The sequence below is a fragment of the Molossus molossus genome, unplaced genomic scaffold (assembly GCF_014108415.1).
Source record: "Molossus molossus isolate mMolMol1 unplaced genomic scaffold, mMolMol1.p scaffold_m16_p_9, whole genome shotgun sequence".
Lineage (NCBI taxonomy): Eukaryota > Metazoa > Chordata > Mammalia > Chiroptera > Molossidae > Molossus > Molossus molossus.
The window spans coordinates 96,656,570-96,673,368 of NW_023425403.1; the positions used below are offsets into that span (position 1 = coordinate 96,656,570).

Sequence of the window (16,799 nt, forward strand, 5' to 3'; positions counted from 1 at the left end):
TACTATTAAGTATTATATTCTTTTTGATGTTATTATATATGGAGTTTCAGATTGTTCATTACTAGTATAAAGAAACAGTTAATTTAAAAAAAAAAATTTCTTTATTGATTTCAGAGAGAGAGGAAGGGTGAAGGAGAGAGAGATAAAAACATCAATGAGAGAGAAACATCGATCGGCTGCCTCCTGCATGTCCCTCACTGGGAATCAAGCCCGAAAACCAGGCATGTGCCCTGACTGGGAATTGAACTGGCAACCTCTTTGTGTGTGGGTCAATGCTCAACTGCTGAGCCACACCTGCCGGGCTTAATTTTTGTTTCTTGATCTTATATTCTCTCACCTTGATGAACTCACTTATTTGCTCTAATACTTTTTTTCTGTGTGTGTGTGTGGATGCCTTAGGATGTGTGTGTGGGTGTCTTCTATGTACAAGACCAAGTCATCTTGAATAGAGACAGATTTATTTCTTCCTTTCTAATCTGGATGCATTTTATTTCTTTTTCTTTCATAATTTTCCTGTATACACTTCAGTACAAAGTTAAGTAGAAATAGTGAACAGTCTTAACTTGTTACTGATCTTAGGGGGAAATCATCTAGTTCTTCACCATTAAGTATTATACTAGCTGTGGAATTTCTGCAGATGCTCTTTTCAGATTGAAGAAGTTCCCTTCTCTTCCAAATGTGTTGAGTGGGTTTTGTTTTGTTTTTGTGCTTGTGTTTATGAAAGGGTGTTGGATTTTGTCAAAAGCTTTTTCTGCATCTATGGAGATGATTATGTGGCCTTTGTCCTTTATTCTAATAATATGGTGTTTTTCCCACTTGGTCATGGTATGATGTGTATGTTGCTAGATTCAGTTTGCTAGTATTTGTTAGGATTTTTGTATCTATTTATGAGATATTGGTCTGTAGTTTTCTTTTCTTGTGATATCCTTGTCTGATTTTGGTAAAAGGTGTTTGTTTGTTTTAACTCAAGCTATTTTTTATAGTATTTCTTCTGGACACGCCTTCTTAGCCATACAAGAAAAAAAAAATCAGTCATGTTTTATAGTTGTACATTACTTTTACAATTATCTTTAGTTATTAAGAATCATATTACAGTTTTATCATCTACCACAATCACTGTACTTAATTTCAAACATCCCTTAGCTTTTTCTCGATACCACTGAGAAACAATAAAACCACAGTGGTAACAATCAAGTGCATGAGCAATGCCGGGCATTGTTCTGAGCACTAGAGGACTGTTTCACTTAATCTTCACAAAGCTAAGAACAGAGCACTGCTATTATGCTTGTTTCACAAATGAGGAAACTGAGGTAAAAAGAGATAAAGAAATTTGCCCTCAGCTAGTAAGAGGCTGAGCCAGGATTCAAATCCCAGCACTGGGTTCCTGAGTTCATGCTCTTAACCACTATGTTTCAGCATTAAGAGTCTTTAAAAGATGTATTTTAAGTATTTAAGAAATTTCAGAGAAGGTGATTAAAGTTATTTTTAGAAATGTCAGCACTGACTTGGACAAATCATTTGCCTTTTTGGAAACTATTCTGAAGATGAAAAACATCCATTTATGAGAAGATCTGATACTTTTGTTTAAAATATTGGTCACATTGTCTAAAATAGCAATGAAGACCTTTGATATTAAATGGTCTTGTCCATTATTTTTACTCTCCTATAACTCCTACATGGTTTATAGAAAAAGATCATATAAATTCCATTTTAAACTTTTTTTTTTTCAAAGAAAAATAATGTCAGGAGCCCCTCTAAAGAGCTTTAACAGTAAAATTTTAAATACCTTGCCTTTGCAGAAATATTGCCAAGTTGGTATGCTGATTCTTCCTGCGCTCAGGACTTACCAGGAAAACCAAAACTTTAACTTACATTACTTTCTTGCTGTGCATCAAAAGCACACATGTATACAGCAAACATAAAAACGTCTTATCAGTTATAAACATACTGAATGAGACACTATTCTCAGTCGATAATTTTTCTGCACCTACTATGTGTGAGATGCCACATGAGATGAGAGGTAGCAAAACGCAGACGGCAAGCTCCGCGCTCAGACATCCTCGAGGTCCCTTGAGCTCCACCGTGCACTCATTGTCATCCTGGGCAAGTTCCATGAACTCTTAAGCCTCAGTTTTCTCATCTGTAAAATGAAGATAATAGTAACATAGCTATGTGAACGTGAAATAAAATAATCCACATAAAATACTTTTCTCAGTGCCTGGTACATGATAAGCACTCAGTAATTATTATTAAAAAATTAAAAATTCAGCCCTCACCTGTTTGGCTCAGGGGTTAGAGAGTCAGCCTGTGGACCAAAGGGTTGCAGGTTCAATTCCCAGTCAAGGGCATGTACCTGGGTTGCAGGTTCAATCACCAGCCCTGGTCAGTGTCATACAGTAGGCAACCAATTGATGTGTCTCTCTTATATCGATGTTTCTGTCTCTCTCTCTCCCCCTCCCTCCCATCCACTCCATCTAAAAAATTAATTGAAAAATATCCTCAGGTGAGGATTAACCAAAATAAGAAGAGAAAAAAAATTAGAGGGATAGCTTCTCTTCTTATGTAGCTTATGATGTTATAAATAACAGTAATAGAAAGCAAAATGTTCTATATATCAAAAGAGTGGAACAGCCCTGGTGGTCGTGGCTCAGTTGGTTGGAGTATCATCACATACACCAAAAGATGGCGGGTTCAATTTCCAGTCAGGGCATGTACAGAAGGCAACTAATCAATGTTTCTTTCACACATCAATGTTTCTTTCTCTCTCTTTCTTCCTTCCTCTCTCTAAAATCAATTACAGAATTTAAAAAAAAAGTAGAACAAAGTGCAAATGGGACTTTAAAAACCAAAGGTCACAAAACAGCTGGAAAGTAGGGAGTAACAACTGAATTGGGCTTAGAGGAAAGGATAGTAATTCAAACGCAATTAATAAAGACGAAGGGCACCTGGAAAGAACAGCAGATGCAAAGGTACAGAGGTGGGAGAAAGTGTGTGGATTATTCAGTGAGTGGGGTTATGGAAAGGAGCAATGAAAGATGCAGCCAGAAATGAGCCCGGAGAACCTTGACATCAAAGTTGGGAGTTTGGAAGTTATATGGTGCATATAAAAGTATATTGAATGAGAATTTTAAATGAAAGTTGATGGTTTGTTTTTGTTTTTTAGATTTAGGATCCATAATTATTTCACCTTAAGTAATACTTTAAATTCTTGGGGAGTCACTGATCTTTTTGAGCTACTCAAAGCTAACTTGAAAGAAATTTTCAGTAACAACAGTTCTTCCAAGATTTTTAGCATTGTGTTTGTAGGAAGTTTTATCATATTTTGATTAAGGGATTCTTATTATTTCTACAGAACCTTCCGTGGTAATCAGCCAGAGTTAATGTAATTTAAAAGAATAAAGAAAGTGCTTTGCATTACATAAGATAGTATTGCTTCTTATAACAGTCCAATTTGGGTTAGACTTTGTGGAGGAGAGGTGTTTCTTGAGCCCTCTCAGTACCCTTGTAAGAGACCACCTTCTGAGTGAGGTCAATGACCACAGGACACAGTTCAGCACATCCTCCCTCTGGCCATCATGACAAGGAGCATGCCAGAGCCATTGGTGCAACAACACAGCTCCTTTCTGACCTCTCACTCTCATGCCAGCCTCACAATCACACTTTCTTCCTCCCTCCCTCCCTGTACCTATTCTGTCTTCTTTTAATGAGCTAACCTTGAAACTTTCCCTCATCCATCCATCTTACTTTCTTCAAATTATTCATGCACCTGTAACTTTGCCCTAAAATGACCTTCTTCTCAGAGTTCATATTAAATTTCATTGCCCATAGTAGACATGCTACTACTAACCAAGGGCAGCTGTGTTTGTCTGTGATCTGACAGGGGACTTACATCAGATATTAAAAGAGAGTGAAATGCCAGAGCTTTATGTTCCAGAATCCCCTCGGGAGACCATTATCTAAATGATTGCCATCTCCAAAGGCTCAGGCTCATTTCTACTCTAGATAGTAGTAAATTATTTGTAAAAAGATGACATTACACCAGACATTTTCATTGGCCTTGACATTTTTCTTCCCTGATAAACTTGGGAGTCTCTAGTTTGAATGCTAGAGCCTATAGCACAGAAAAAGTTTTTTAATTCTTTGCTCAGAATCTTTCTTCTAAAGCACAGGAAATATGAGAGTTTGATCTACAAGAGAAGTCTTAGGCTGTAGAGGTGACCAGACAGACTAACTGGCAGAGTTACTTATCAAAAATAACACAGGAGGAAGAATCTATTCTAGAATATTTAAAACCCACCAACTCTGTATTCATTTGCTAAACATGCAAAGAGATCATCAAAACAATAGTCAAGTATATGGATGCAGTGCCTCTGACAATGCTTGGCACACAGTGGATGCCCAATAAATATTGATTTGGTTGAATGACCAAATCAGAATTTTTCCCTAGTGATGCAGGTATAATCTAACACTGTAGAGGAAGACTAACAGGCAAGGAAAGAGGAAGGGATGAAGAACTTGGGTGCACTCTATATCTCTATTTTTTTTTCCTTTATTGATTTTAGAGAGAGGAAGAGAGAGATAGAAACATCAATGAAAGAGAACATTGATTGGCTGCCTCCTGCTTGCCCCGCACTGAGGATCAGGCCCACAATCTGGGCATGTGTCCTGACCAGGAATTGAACCAGCGACTTCCTGGTGCATGGGTCAACACTCGACCACTGAGCCACACCAGCCAGGCATATAGCTCCATACATTTAAGTCAAAATGTCTTCTTGCAACCCTGGAGCTCAGCCATGGCATACCTATTATTGATGGCAATACCATTTTTCTATAGATTAGTGTATTTCAAATCTTTGGAGCCGTTCTTGACCTTTTCTTCCATACCACTACATGCAATTAATCACTATGACTTACTGATTGTTCCTTCATAGTTCGTAAACATCAGCCTGCCTTTATGTCCTAGAAGTACATCTGAAAATCGATTCTGTGTCCTCAAACAGGACTGAGCTTAACTCACATCATACAGCTCCCCTATTAATAAAGACTTCGAAAGTCTTTAAGCTTCTCTGACAAGATCTAATAATCAACCAAGTTTAAAAAGAATCTTTTTTGATACCTAACCTCTTTTATTATAATTCAGCTAAAAGTATACTTGTATTTGTTTAAATTCACAGAAATATAGATTCATGGATTTGGCTTGCTAAATAATTATTGAGCAGTTACCATGTGGTGCCAAGTGTGAAGTTTGCATTTATGTTTCCTGCTGATAAAAAACACCAGCCTTAAAATCTTCTCTCATAAAGTTTTGTTCCTCTAATGTAGAGGTCACCAAACAATAGCCCAACACCTGTTTTTATAAATAAAGTTTTACTGAAACACAGCTATTCCCATTTATTTACAGATTATATATGGCAGCTTTCCTGCTACGACAACAGAATTGAGCAGCTGCAACAGACACAATATGGCCTGCAATGGCTAAAGTATTTAATATCTGGCCCTTTAGACACAAAGTTTGCCAGCTAAAGTATTGCTTTCCAATGGCCCTTCTTTAACCATAATTAAGAGACTAGCCCTGGCCAGTTTGGCTCAGCGGTTGGAGCGTTGGCCTGCGGTCCGGAGAGACCCTGGTTCGGTTCCCGCTAAGGGCATGTACCTCGGTTGCAGTTTGTCCCCGGCCCTGGTTGGCTGTGCGGGTGGCAGCCACTCGATGTGTCCCTTTCACATCGATGTTTCTCTCTCTCTCTCTCTCTTCCTCTCTCTCCCTCCCACTCTGTCTGTCAAAAAATAGAAAAATGTCCTCGGGTGAGGATAAAAAAAAAAAAAAAGAAAAGAAACCAAGAGACTAGTCACTTCTGTGCCCAAGCGGGCTATTGACTTAATTCTAGAAACATGATCACTAAATCTAACAAATAGTTCCATCATTCCTAAAATGGGTTAGCTACCACCCACCTTACCTCTTACTTATGGAAATGAAATTCTACAACATATAGCAAAACCTCAGCAGAGAGTTTGCCAGAAAGTAAACGATCAGAAAATGCTAGCCTCCCTTCCCACAACTAACAAGATGTTACTGTGAAGTTTTGTACTGTTCACAGAAGCTCAATAGCCACAGGGAGACATTTGTCCTTTCTCTTTGGTTCCAAAGTCCAGAATCATTTTACTCAAGTTTTTGTCTCTTCTTCAAGAAATCAAATCCTTTTTGCTGCCTGAAGAACTTGCTCAATATCATTTCAAGGCCCAAATGAGCCCAAAATGTAATTTTCCTCTCCAAACATCTTTGACACTACACATCATGAAGCTTTTAAAAGGAACTCCAGTTTTATCGACACTAAAGATACCAGCTAGAGATACTCTTCTTGAGCAATCCCACTTCCTATCAGCAGGCTTGATACATGCTTCCTAATCCAAGAAATATTCCTGTGCACAAACCTGAAACCGTAAAACAACTAACTTATTCTTGACTTTTATGAGGGATTAGTTAGTTTCCAATCTCTACTCAATGAGAAGTATAAACTCCCTCTGTTACTATGACTTAAATAAAAAAAAAAAAACCACCCATAGTTATTTGGTTACATACTGAAGTTAACTTATGTTACATCTGATGACTATTTGAATGGTAATAGGTCATCAAGATGGTGACATGAGTTCTTTCCAACTTTAGTCTCCAACCCCAAAAAACCATTTAGCAACTATCCATAGACGACAAGTCACCACTGTGAAAATCCCAGCACCCAGGGGTGAGGTTGAAGCACCCCTCTGAAACACAGAAGCTAAGGACCACATTAGAAGAGTAAAAGAAATGGCTACATTCTGACTGTATCATCCCTTCTCCAGGCTGACACAGCACTGTACCCACAGTGTCTCCCCAGGGCCTACAGTTTCTTCAGTGGAAAAAGAGAGCCCAAGGTGGATATCCATCCAGCTCACCCAAAGTTGCAGGATGCTTCCTGACAAGCCCACTCAGGTCTTGCCTCACAGGGACCACTGGGGAATCAGACAGAGATGGAGGAGTGGGGCAAGTCTTACAAGTGTGAGGGGTAAGCAGCCCTCAAACCTTGGCAGACCATGTTCCTACTTGCAGGGCACCGCAGCAAGGACTCCAGCCAGCAGCAATGCTGATCTACAAAGTGGACCAGTGGCTCTGTCTGGCCAGGGAGCTCGGTTGGCAGTTCTGCCTGATTTAGGTCCCCAGTCAGTGAGCCATATTACACACCACTGAGGCAGAGAAGCAAATAAACAGCAAAGCAAACTAGTGAGCATAGCCTCGAGTCCTGCCCAGCCAGGAAGCCTGGCCAGAGAACCCAGATAGACAAGATGCCCATACTACAGCCCCTTTTGGGCACAGAGCCAACTCAGCAGCCCTGCCCAACTCTTGAGCAAAGTCCCTGGCCTGCACAACCAGGGAGCCTGAACAACAATCCTGGGAAGGCTCGGAGCCCAGCCCACAACACCACCAAGCCACAGGGCCAGCCTATGGAAGCATTCAGCCACGGAGCCCAGCCTACAACCCCACTCAGCAGTGGAGCCCAGCTTTCAGTCCCACACAACTTCAGGGCACAGCCTGTGGTCCCGTTTAAATGTGGAGCCCAGCACCATGCAGTCAGGAAGCACAGCCTGAGGCCTCACTTGGCCAGGAGCAATTGTGGAGCCCAACCCATAGTAGCCTAATCATGGTGTCCAACCAGTGGTACCACCCTGCCAGGAAAGAGACTGCACCCTCAATTGACCAGAGATGATTATAGGGCTAATGGCTCAGCCTGACCATGGGACAAAGCCAGAAGCTCCACACAAACCAGGAGCCCAGCCAGCAGTCCCACCCAACCACAGAACCCAGCCAGCAGCACCCCCCACAATCTCAGAGCATACACAGTGACCTTGCCCTAATACAGACACCAACAGCAGCCCCACCTGCCCAAGAATGCTACAGCTGACTGGTTACGGTCAAAAGCAAACCTGCAAAATCTGGAAGAGGAAACTGCTTACTAAAATGCACAGATACCAATGTAAGGAATCAAGAATCACGAGGAATCTGGAAAACATGACACCAACAAAAGAAATGAGTAAAGCTCCAATAACTACCTTAAAGATATAGAGATGTATGAACAAAGAATCCTGAATAATTCTCTTAAAGTGGTTTAGTAAACAACAAGAACTCAGAGGCTACAAAACAAAACAAAATTGGAAAAATAACACATGAACAAAATAATAAATGAGTCAACAAAAAAAATAGAAACCTTAAAAAAAAACAAAAAAACAGAAATTCTAGCGCTGAAGAATACAATAACTACACTGAAGAATTCAAAAGAGAGCTTAAACAGCAGAGTCAACCAAGCAGAGGAAACAATCAATAAAGCAGAAAATAAGTCATTTGAAATTATCTACCCAGAGGAGCAAAAAGAAAATGAATGAATGGAAGCCTATGGGAGTTGGGGACATCCATAAAAAGAAACAATATATGCATTATGAAAATCCCAGAAAAAGTACAGAAAGAAAATGAAAGTCTAGTTAAAGCAAAAATGGCTGAAAACTTCTCAAATTTGGGACAAGAAATGGGCATTCAGATTAATGAGGCCAAAAGGATCCCACATAGGTTGAACCAAAAAAAAAGGGGTGGGGGGCTACACTGAGACACATTATAACTAAATTCTCAAGTCAAAGACAAAGAAAGAATTTTGAAAGCAGCAAGAGAGATGAAATAAATTATATACAAGGAAACCCCCTTAAGATCAGTGAATTTTTCGGCAGGACAAGAGTGCGATGATATATCCAAAATATTGAAAGAAACAAACTGTCAACCAAGAATACTATACAGGGCAAAGCTGTTCTTCACAAATGAAAGGACAGATGAGGGTACTCCTAAACAAACAAAATCTGTGGGAGTTCAACACCTATAGACCTACCTTACAAGATATGCTAAAGACCATTTTTCAAGTTGAAATTTTAAAATGTTAATTAACATTATAAAAACGTATGAATGCGCTTAAAAATCACTGTTAATGGTAAATACATATAGTCAAAATCTAATTCTCTAATACTGTAATGGTGGTGCATCATTAGTTAGAACTAATCAACAAATACAGTAAAGTTGCAGGATACAAAATCAACGTACAAATATCAGTAGTGTTTCTATACACTAACAATAAATTATTTGAAAAAAAAATAAAGAAAACAATTTCATTTACAATTACATCAAAAACAATTCCTAGGAATAAATTTAACCAAGGGGGTGAAAGACTTCTACACTGAAAACTATAACACATTATTGAAAGAAATTGAAAAAGACACAAATAAATAAAAAGATATCCTGTTCATGAATTGGAAGAATTAATATTGTTAACTGTCTATACCAAACCAACTCAGATTTTATGCAATTCCTATCACAATTTCAATGGCATTTTTCACAGAAATAGAAAAACAATCCTAAATTTTGTATAGAACCACAAAACATCCTGAATAGCCAAAGTAATCCTAAAAAAGAACAAAGCTGGAGGCATCACACTTCCTGATTTCAAACTACATTACAAAGCTATAGTAATCAAAACAGTGTGGTACTGATATAAAAACAGAAATAAATCCATGCACATACAGTCAATAAATATTTGACAAGGGAGCCAAGAATATTCAATGGGGAAAGATAGTCTCATCAATAAATGGTGTTGGGAAAACTAGATATTCATGTGCAAAACAATAAAACTCTACTTTATACCACTCACAAAAATAAAGTAAAAATGAATTAAAGAATTAAAAATCTGAAACCATAAAATTTCTAGAAGAAAATATCAGGGGGAAAGTTCCTTGAAATTGGTCTTGGGAATGAATTTTTTTGGATATGACACCAAAAGCACAAGCCACAAATGCAAAAATAAACAAGTGGGACTACATCAAACTAAAAGCTTCCTCACAGCAAAAGAAACAATCGATAAAATAAAAAAGGCAAATAATAAAAATCATCCAATTAAAAATGAGCAAATGATCTGAAGAGACATTTTTCCAAAGAAGATATTCAAATGGCCAACAGGTATAAGACTCTAGTACACTGCTGGTGGAAATGCAGACTGGTGCAGCCACTATGAAAAACAATATGGTGTTACCTCAAAAAATTAAAAATTGAACTGCCATTTGACCCAGTGATTCTACTTCTAGGAATATACCCTAAGAAGCCTGAAACACCAATCAGAAAGAATGTGTACCTCTATGTTCATAGAAGCACTATTTACCATAGCTAAGATCTGAAAATAGCCCATCAATAGATGAGTGGATAAAAAAGCTGTGGTACATATACACAATGGAATTCTATGCAGCTGTAAGAAAGAAAGATCTCTTAGACGTGGAGGGACCTGGAGAGTATTATATTAAGTGAAACAAGCCAATCAGAGAAAGACAAATATCACACGATCTCACTTACTTGTAGAATACTATATAATGAACAAAACAAACTGATAAACAAAACAGACCCAGAGACATAGAAGTAGGGTACAGACTGACAAACCTCAGAAGAGGGCGGTAAGAGGGGAGGAAAGAGATAAATCACAGAACTTATATGCATGTATGTGTAAACATGGACATAGACAATAATGCTGGGGATGGGACAGGATTGGGAGGAGGGTGTCAATTGGGGGAAAAGGAGAAACATCTGTAACAAAAATTAATAAATATTTTTTAAAAATAAAAGGTACTCAACATCACTAATCATCAGTGAAATGCAAATAAAAACCACTATGAGATATCATCTCACACCTGTTGCGATATCTATTATCAAAAAGATAAGAGATAACAAATGCTGGGAAGGATGTGGAGATAAGAGAACACTTGTGCACTGTTGATGGGAATGTAAATTGGTATAATCACTATGGAAACAGTGTGGGGGTTTCTCAAAAGAGTAAAAATAGAATTACCATATGATCAGGCAATTCCACTTCTGGGTATATATTGCAAAGGAAATGAAATCACAATCTCAGAGATATCTGCACCCCCATCTTCATAGCAGCATTATTTACAATAGCCAAGACATAGGGAAAAAAAACAACAACAACAGTGTCCATGGACAGATAAATGAATAGAAAAGTCGTGGTATATATACACAATGGAATATTATTCAAACATAAGAAAGAAGAAAATCCTGCCATTTACAACAACAAAAGAAACTTTAAGGGCATTGTGCTGAGTGAAATAAGTCAGAAAGAAAAAGACAAATACTGTATATCATTTACACGTGGAATAAAAAAACAAACAAAACTAAACATATAGAAACAGAAAGTAGATTGGTATTGGCCTGGGGAAGGGGAGGGAGGTAGGGAAAGGATACAAACTTCCAGTTATAAGTTCTGGAATAATATACTGTACATTTGAAAGCTGCTAAGAGAGTAGGTCTGAAAAGTTATACACAAGAAAATTGTAACTATGTGACGTGATAGATGTGTTAACTAATCTCATTGTAGTAATCATTTCACAATATAAACATATCAAATTATTATATTGTACACGTTAAATTTAAACAAAGTTATATGTCAATTATGTCTCGATAAAGCTGGGGGGGAGGGGAAAAGAAAGGTGTGAGGAGTGGGCTAGAGAAGGATGGAGAAACTAACTATAGCCTAGATTCAGAGGCCATTTCAGCTCCTTTTTAGCACTCTGTGTCCTGGGCTGCGTGCGAGGTGACACACTCTCCGTCTTTTACAAGTTTTTACAGTTAAAAAGCTGAGGAAAATAAACTAGAAGCAAATTTTGGCAATAACTTTCTAAAACACCACTAAACTTGCCAATAGTAATTATTAAAGACAAAAGACACAGCAAATAATATATTTATCCTGCTTTATGAGAAGCTGAGGATCAAATGTAGAGACATTGATTTACATTTTGCAATCTTGTATTTATACTGTGTGATGTTGTAAAGACTCTTAAACCTTTTGAGAGTACGACCAACCACACACAGAGAATGGTGGTCTCCACTAATAAAAGGGAAGAGCCATTGAAAGAATCGTTTGGATGAGACTTACCCAAGACTCATTTTGTCCTGTGTCCCTGATTCTACAGACACCAGCATTTCCTTACAAGTGAAATCAGACTAAAGAACGTGAAGGCAACTGTGTAAATGGGGAAATGAAAGAAATGGACAGTGTGAAGAGTGTCTAATATTCATTCACCCAACCTCTACTACACATAAACATTATTACACTAGTTGCGTGAAGTACAAAGTATTTAAAGTGACTAAGAAAGCTTCTGCCTCCTAAGAACTAACAATCTAAAAAGTAAGGTTAACATGTAAATGTGTTAAAATATGTTCTGGAAGAAGATTGGAGATTATGTGAGGAGGGAGAGTAAAGAAGAATCTTACCCCTTTGCTTTGGATGTTGAAATGTAATATAGGAGCAGATAGGTTTATGGTGGGCTACACTTTCCCAAGCTACATTCCCCAGAATACTAATTTGGTAAATTTGGAGAAAGGGGGTGGTGTGGATGGTTCCATGACTAAACACTACATATTATAGTCCTCCTGTAGGATTCACCATGAACATTAGCAAATTAGCAGCTCTAAGAAGTCCACTACTAAAAGCAAAAGCACAAAACTACTCAACCTGCATTTCCCATTTTAATAAACTAGGGAACCCTTTTACAGAGTAGCACCTATAAACAATCTTGGGAACAAAATAGGTTGTTATGACCTCAATGGCACTAAATAGCTACTGACACTGCAGGAGAGGATGAGTCCAAAGCCAGGAGAATCCCTTTGTGCTTGGCCTCTTTTGGGTTGGTTTCATTAGTTGCATAACATTTAAGTAGCTACTTAACAAAAGTAAGCATACAGTATCTGTAATATAAGATCAGGCAAGCACACACACACACACAATAACTCCTGATTTCTTACTCTGATCACAAATGTTGTTCTGAAACGTTAACTCTTACCAGAGATAAAATTTAAGAGAGGTGCAGATGCTAGGGACAAATGGGCTATGGGTCTTGGCTTATGGCTGTGCACACATGTAAAATTGTCAATTGTTAAACAATTCCGGTAGTATGCTGGAGAAAAAACTGAAATAGCTAAGCCCATCTAACCAAAGTCTCATTCATACAATTGGTCCCATTTCTCACATTGTACCAAGGTGCCTGGACTCTAACAAAACACATTTACTGATAAAAGGTTTCATAGTAAACCTCTGCTCATTTCATTAACGTTTATTTTAAGTGTTCAGACACCATGCTAGGTAGCAGTGAAGACACAGATTAGTAAAACCTTCTCATAACCACCAAAGAACTATTTTTTTTATCTACAATTATTATAGAAATTTTTTATTTTCTAAAAGATCCTGCAGAAAAAGACCACCTGCTTAAATAACCAGTTTCTTCACTGGCTTGAGGACAAGGATGCCAGGTGAACACTTCCATTGCTTTTTCCCTTTCTCCAGTCCTGTCTGGTCCCTTCACTGATGCTGGAAAATCACTGTTCCTTACAGAGAATTCAGCCAACTCACAATTTCCTGTGTGTATCTAATTTACAAGGTGGATGAAATGCTGTAGATTCTATACTGTGGGCTGGCTCTTTTCTCTCATGATTGCTATCTAGTCTGTGCACAAAAATGCAAAAACAATTTAAGTATTAGTCTAAAATTAAACAAAGAAACTTCCTCAAAATACACATACATCAAAATGATTAAGACTCACCGCAGAGGCCTTCCCAGTGGCATGCTAGAGCTGACGAATACTTTCTGAAAGATGACCGTATTTATGTGAAGGGGTGGGTGGAAACAGGCGCTGCAGTCAGAAAACCTGCATGTGCCCAACTCTGCTTATCAAATGTGTGACCTCAGATGACAACAGCTCACTCTAAAATGAAAGAGTTGAACTGAATAATTTCTAGAGTTTCCTCTAGTTCTTGAGATTCTTAACTTTCATTCTTTATAGTCATCAAGTACTATTTCATTGTGGAGTTGTTTAAAAATTATTAATGGTTAAACTATAAAAACCTGTTAATTCCCCTAACATATATTCTTATTTGCTAGGCTTATCTTTGAAATTGTTAGAACACAACTATTATAATTCTAACCTCTTATTTTCTTTGCAGATTTTAGCCCACGAGGCAATTGCATAGCTGTTATATCTCAGTATACAGAATGCACTCCTGCAGCATTAGACATTTTAATACACTGAATTTTGCCTTCTAAAGCCTATAGTACAAACCAGCCACTGTCATTTAAAAGTGGCTCTTAAAATGCAGTCCAAGAAGGCATTCAAAGGGAATCACCTCAGCTTACTGAAAACACTGATTACTGGGCTCCAGAATCTGCACTGGAACACATATTCTGGTGATTCTCATACCAGCAGAGCTTTCGATATATTGGCTGATGAAAAGATGTAAACATTGACTAGAATTATTTTTTAAAATAACTATTCAAAAATGGGGCGCAGCTCTGAATATGAATTTGTGATTTAGATAATTTATTGAATTTGAGGTTTTGAAAGTTGCATAAAATATTGCACCTTAAGAATTTCTGATAAGCTCTCCCTAAATATACAATAAACACAAGACTGTAACTAACTACAGTGCATTCTTTAAAAATGTACTCAAATCCCTAAACAGAATGCATTAAAAAATTCAATAAGCAATTCACATTTTTATTTCCTAGGTTAGGCCAAGACGGCTTTTATGTTTTTGGAGAAAACCACAAAGGCACCAAGGCACCAGCAGCCACAGGTATGAATATACGCTCGTGAGGGGAACTCAGTCGCCCATAGAGCCCCTCTCTGTCCACATCTGCCTTTGTTAGATTTAGCCACTTCATTCTGCACACTTGTAAAACTTCCTACTGAAAACCCCAAGTCCAGATGTAGTACAACAGTTTAAAAAAAAAAAAAAAAAAAAAGATAACCGAGAACCAAGTTTTTGAAAAATAATGGGGGGAAAAGACACCCATTTTGAAAAAGGTCTGTACCATCATCCCCATAAACAAGGAATAAGTCATTCTGAAAATGACCTTCAGTAAAATATTCCATGGAATATTTAAAACATAAGTCACAGGTTTCACTAAGTGGTATATTTTTCTTTAATTTCTTCCCTTTTACCCCATCATCTCTCTAATTAGGATGCTTTACTTCTTCAAAAATCAAGGGATATAACTGACTTCATCTCCAATCTCAATAGTTACTTTCCACAAATAAATACAAAATGCAATGGGATTCTTCTATTTACTATCTTTCCTGCAGCTTTATTTTTACTAAAAAGGTCTCGATTCCTATTTTTAAAGCAGATTGGCCATTCATCTTTTTCCTGAGAGAACACAACACAGGTATATCACAGTATGTTTCGTTAGAATTTAAATATGTATCAGCGTCTCTCTAGCAACAAGAGCTCCTGTGCCCACTGGAGTCTACAGGCATTTCCCTGTGGTTCCTGTGGCGCGTCAGAAGCTCCCCAGCTGCTGTCGTGTATCCCGAGCAAGAACGTCTCATAACTAAAAGGGAAACTAATATCCTCTGTGGGTTTTTCACCCTCCTCTCTCAGCTCACTCATAGTTGATATAGGGTTTTAAAATTCAGGTTTCTAGTTCTGTGGAAACTTAGAAAAAAGTAAAATAAATAATAAATCTTGACTTTTCCAGCAGTTACCGAGCTTTGTCATCATTGTAGGATAAAAGATAGTTCCTTCAGGCCACTAGAGTATCCAAGAATCCTCTGACTCTCAGCAACCCTAGTGGTCTAGCAAATGCACACACCAGATTTTTATAGTCTGTTGATCTTTCTCAAATTTGCTGAAATTACACAAAAATCAAATGTTTGCCCTTGTAATTTTAATTCCTACTATACAACCTCATATCTTAATCCAAAAAATGGTATGGCACAGGCAAATTCTTAGCACATAAGGAGCAGAAGTCCTTTAGCGTCAATAACATTGAACAAAGTATTCAAATTATTCCTCTTAATGTTCCCTCCCACTCTGGCAAATATTTATCAGCCTAGGAAGGAAAAGAGATTCTCAGTAAAGAGTTGTTGGCAAGTCTAAACAACATGTTAAAAGAAAATGGTATGGAACAAGACTAATAAAATCAAGCAAAAGTGGATCTACTTTAACTAAACATCAGGCATTATTTTTATTTATGGAGAGAAAAAAGTCAAAAGTTAGAATGAAAATTACGCATAGGCTTTACACAAATTGTTAAGGAAATACTGTCAACATCATTTTATCTGAGAATCATTTGCATACCGCTGTAACTTGTGCTAGAAATCAAAGGAACACTTTTGTGACAAAAAGGATGAAAATGATTATTCACTAGGAAATAATCTATTTTAGGAGAAAATGTCCATCAACAGAATATGTCCTGCTAGTAATCATCCCAACCTCATACATATTAGATAGTAACGTCACACACAGGCAACAGAAAGTCCTCTCTTAGAAAGGATACATGTCAAAAATGAGATGAAAAAAATGACAGGTTCTATTCCCTCAAGAAAGAGACAGGAGACTAAATTTGAACAGGGCAGTAATTATCAAAAGCTGATAGCCAATAAAGGTTGATGACGGTTAAAAGAGAACAATTTCTTTTTTGGAATTCAACTGCATAAAAATGACTGTAAAATCTTTGAAGTGGTAAAGGACACATCACTATTTCAATGATAGGAGTTTGCAGAACTACCTTAGTAAACAGGGAATGAAAACATAAGGCCAATCCAAATCCAGTGCCATAATCTGCCACACATCTATAGTCCCTGTGAATTAATTTACTTCTCTTTCTGGGAGGTACCTGCCCACATCACACAAGGCAAAGTGGACACTCTTCTGAAGATAAAAATGAGTCTCAGCCTTCAGT

At 37.6% G+C, this 16,799-nt stretch overlaps 1 protein-coding gene across 1 annotated transcript in view; it reads left to right on the top strand.

Annotated features, from left to right (window-relative positions):
• Positions 1-15,334, top strand: part of SERPINE3 (serpin family E member 3) — a 33,238-nt gene extending 17,904 nt beyond the window's left edge. Inside the window, 5 exon segments of the mRNA XM_036249808.1 lie at positions 3,164-3,302; positions 13,302-13,369; positions 14,622-14,689; positions 15,199-15,222; positions 15,225-15,334. Of these exon segments, the coding sequence (XP_036105701.1) occupies positions 3,164-3,302; positions 13,302-13,369; positions 14,622-14,689; positions 15,199-15,222; positions 15,225-15,334 (409 nt within the window).
• The last annotated feature ends 1,465 nt before the right edge of the window (positions 15,335-16,799 follow it).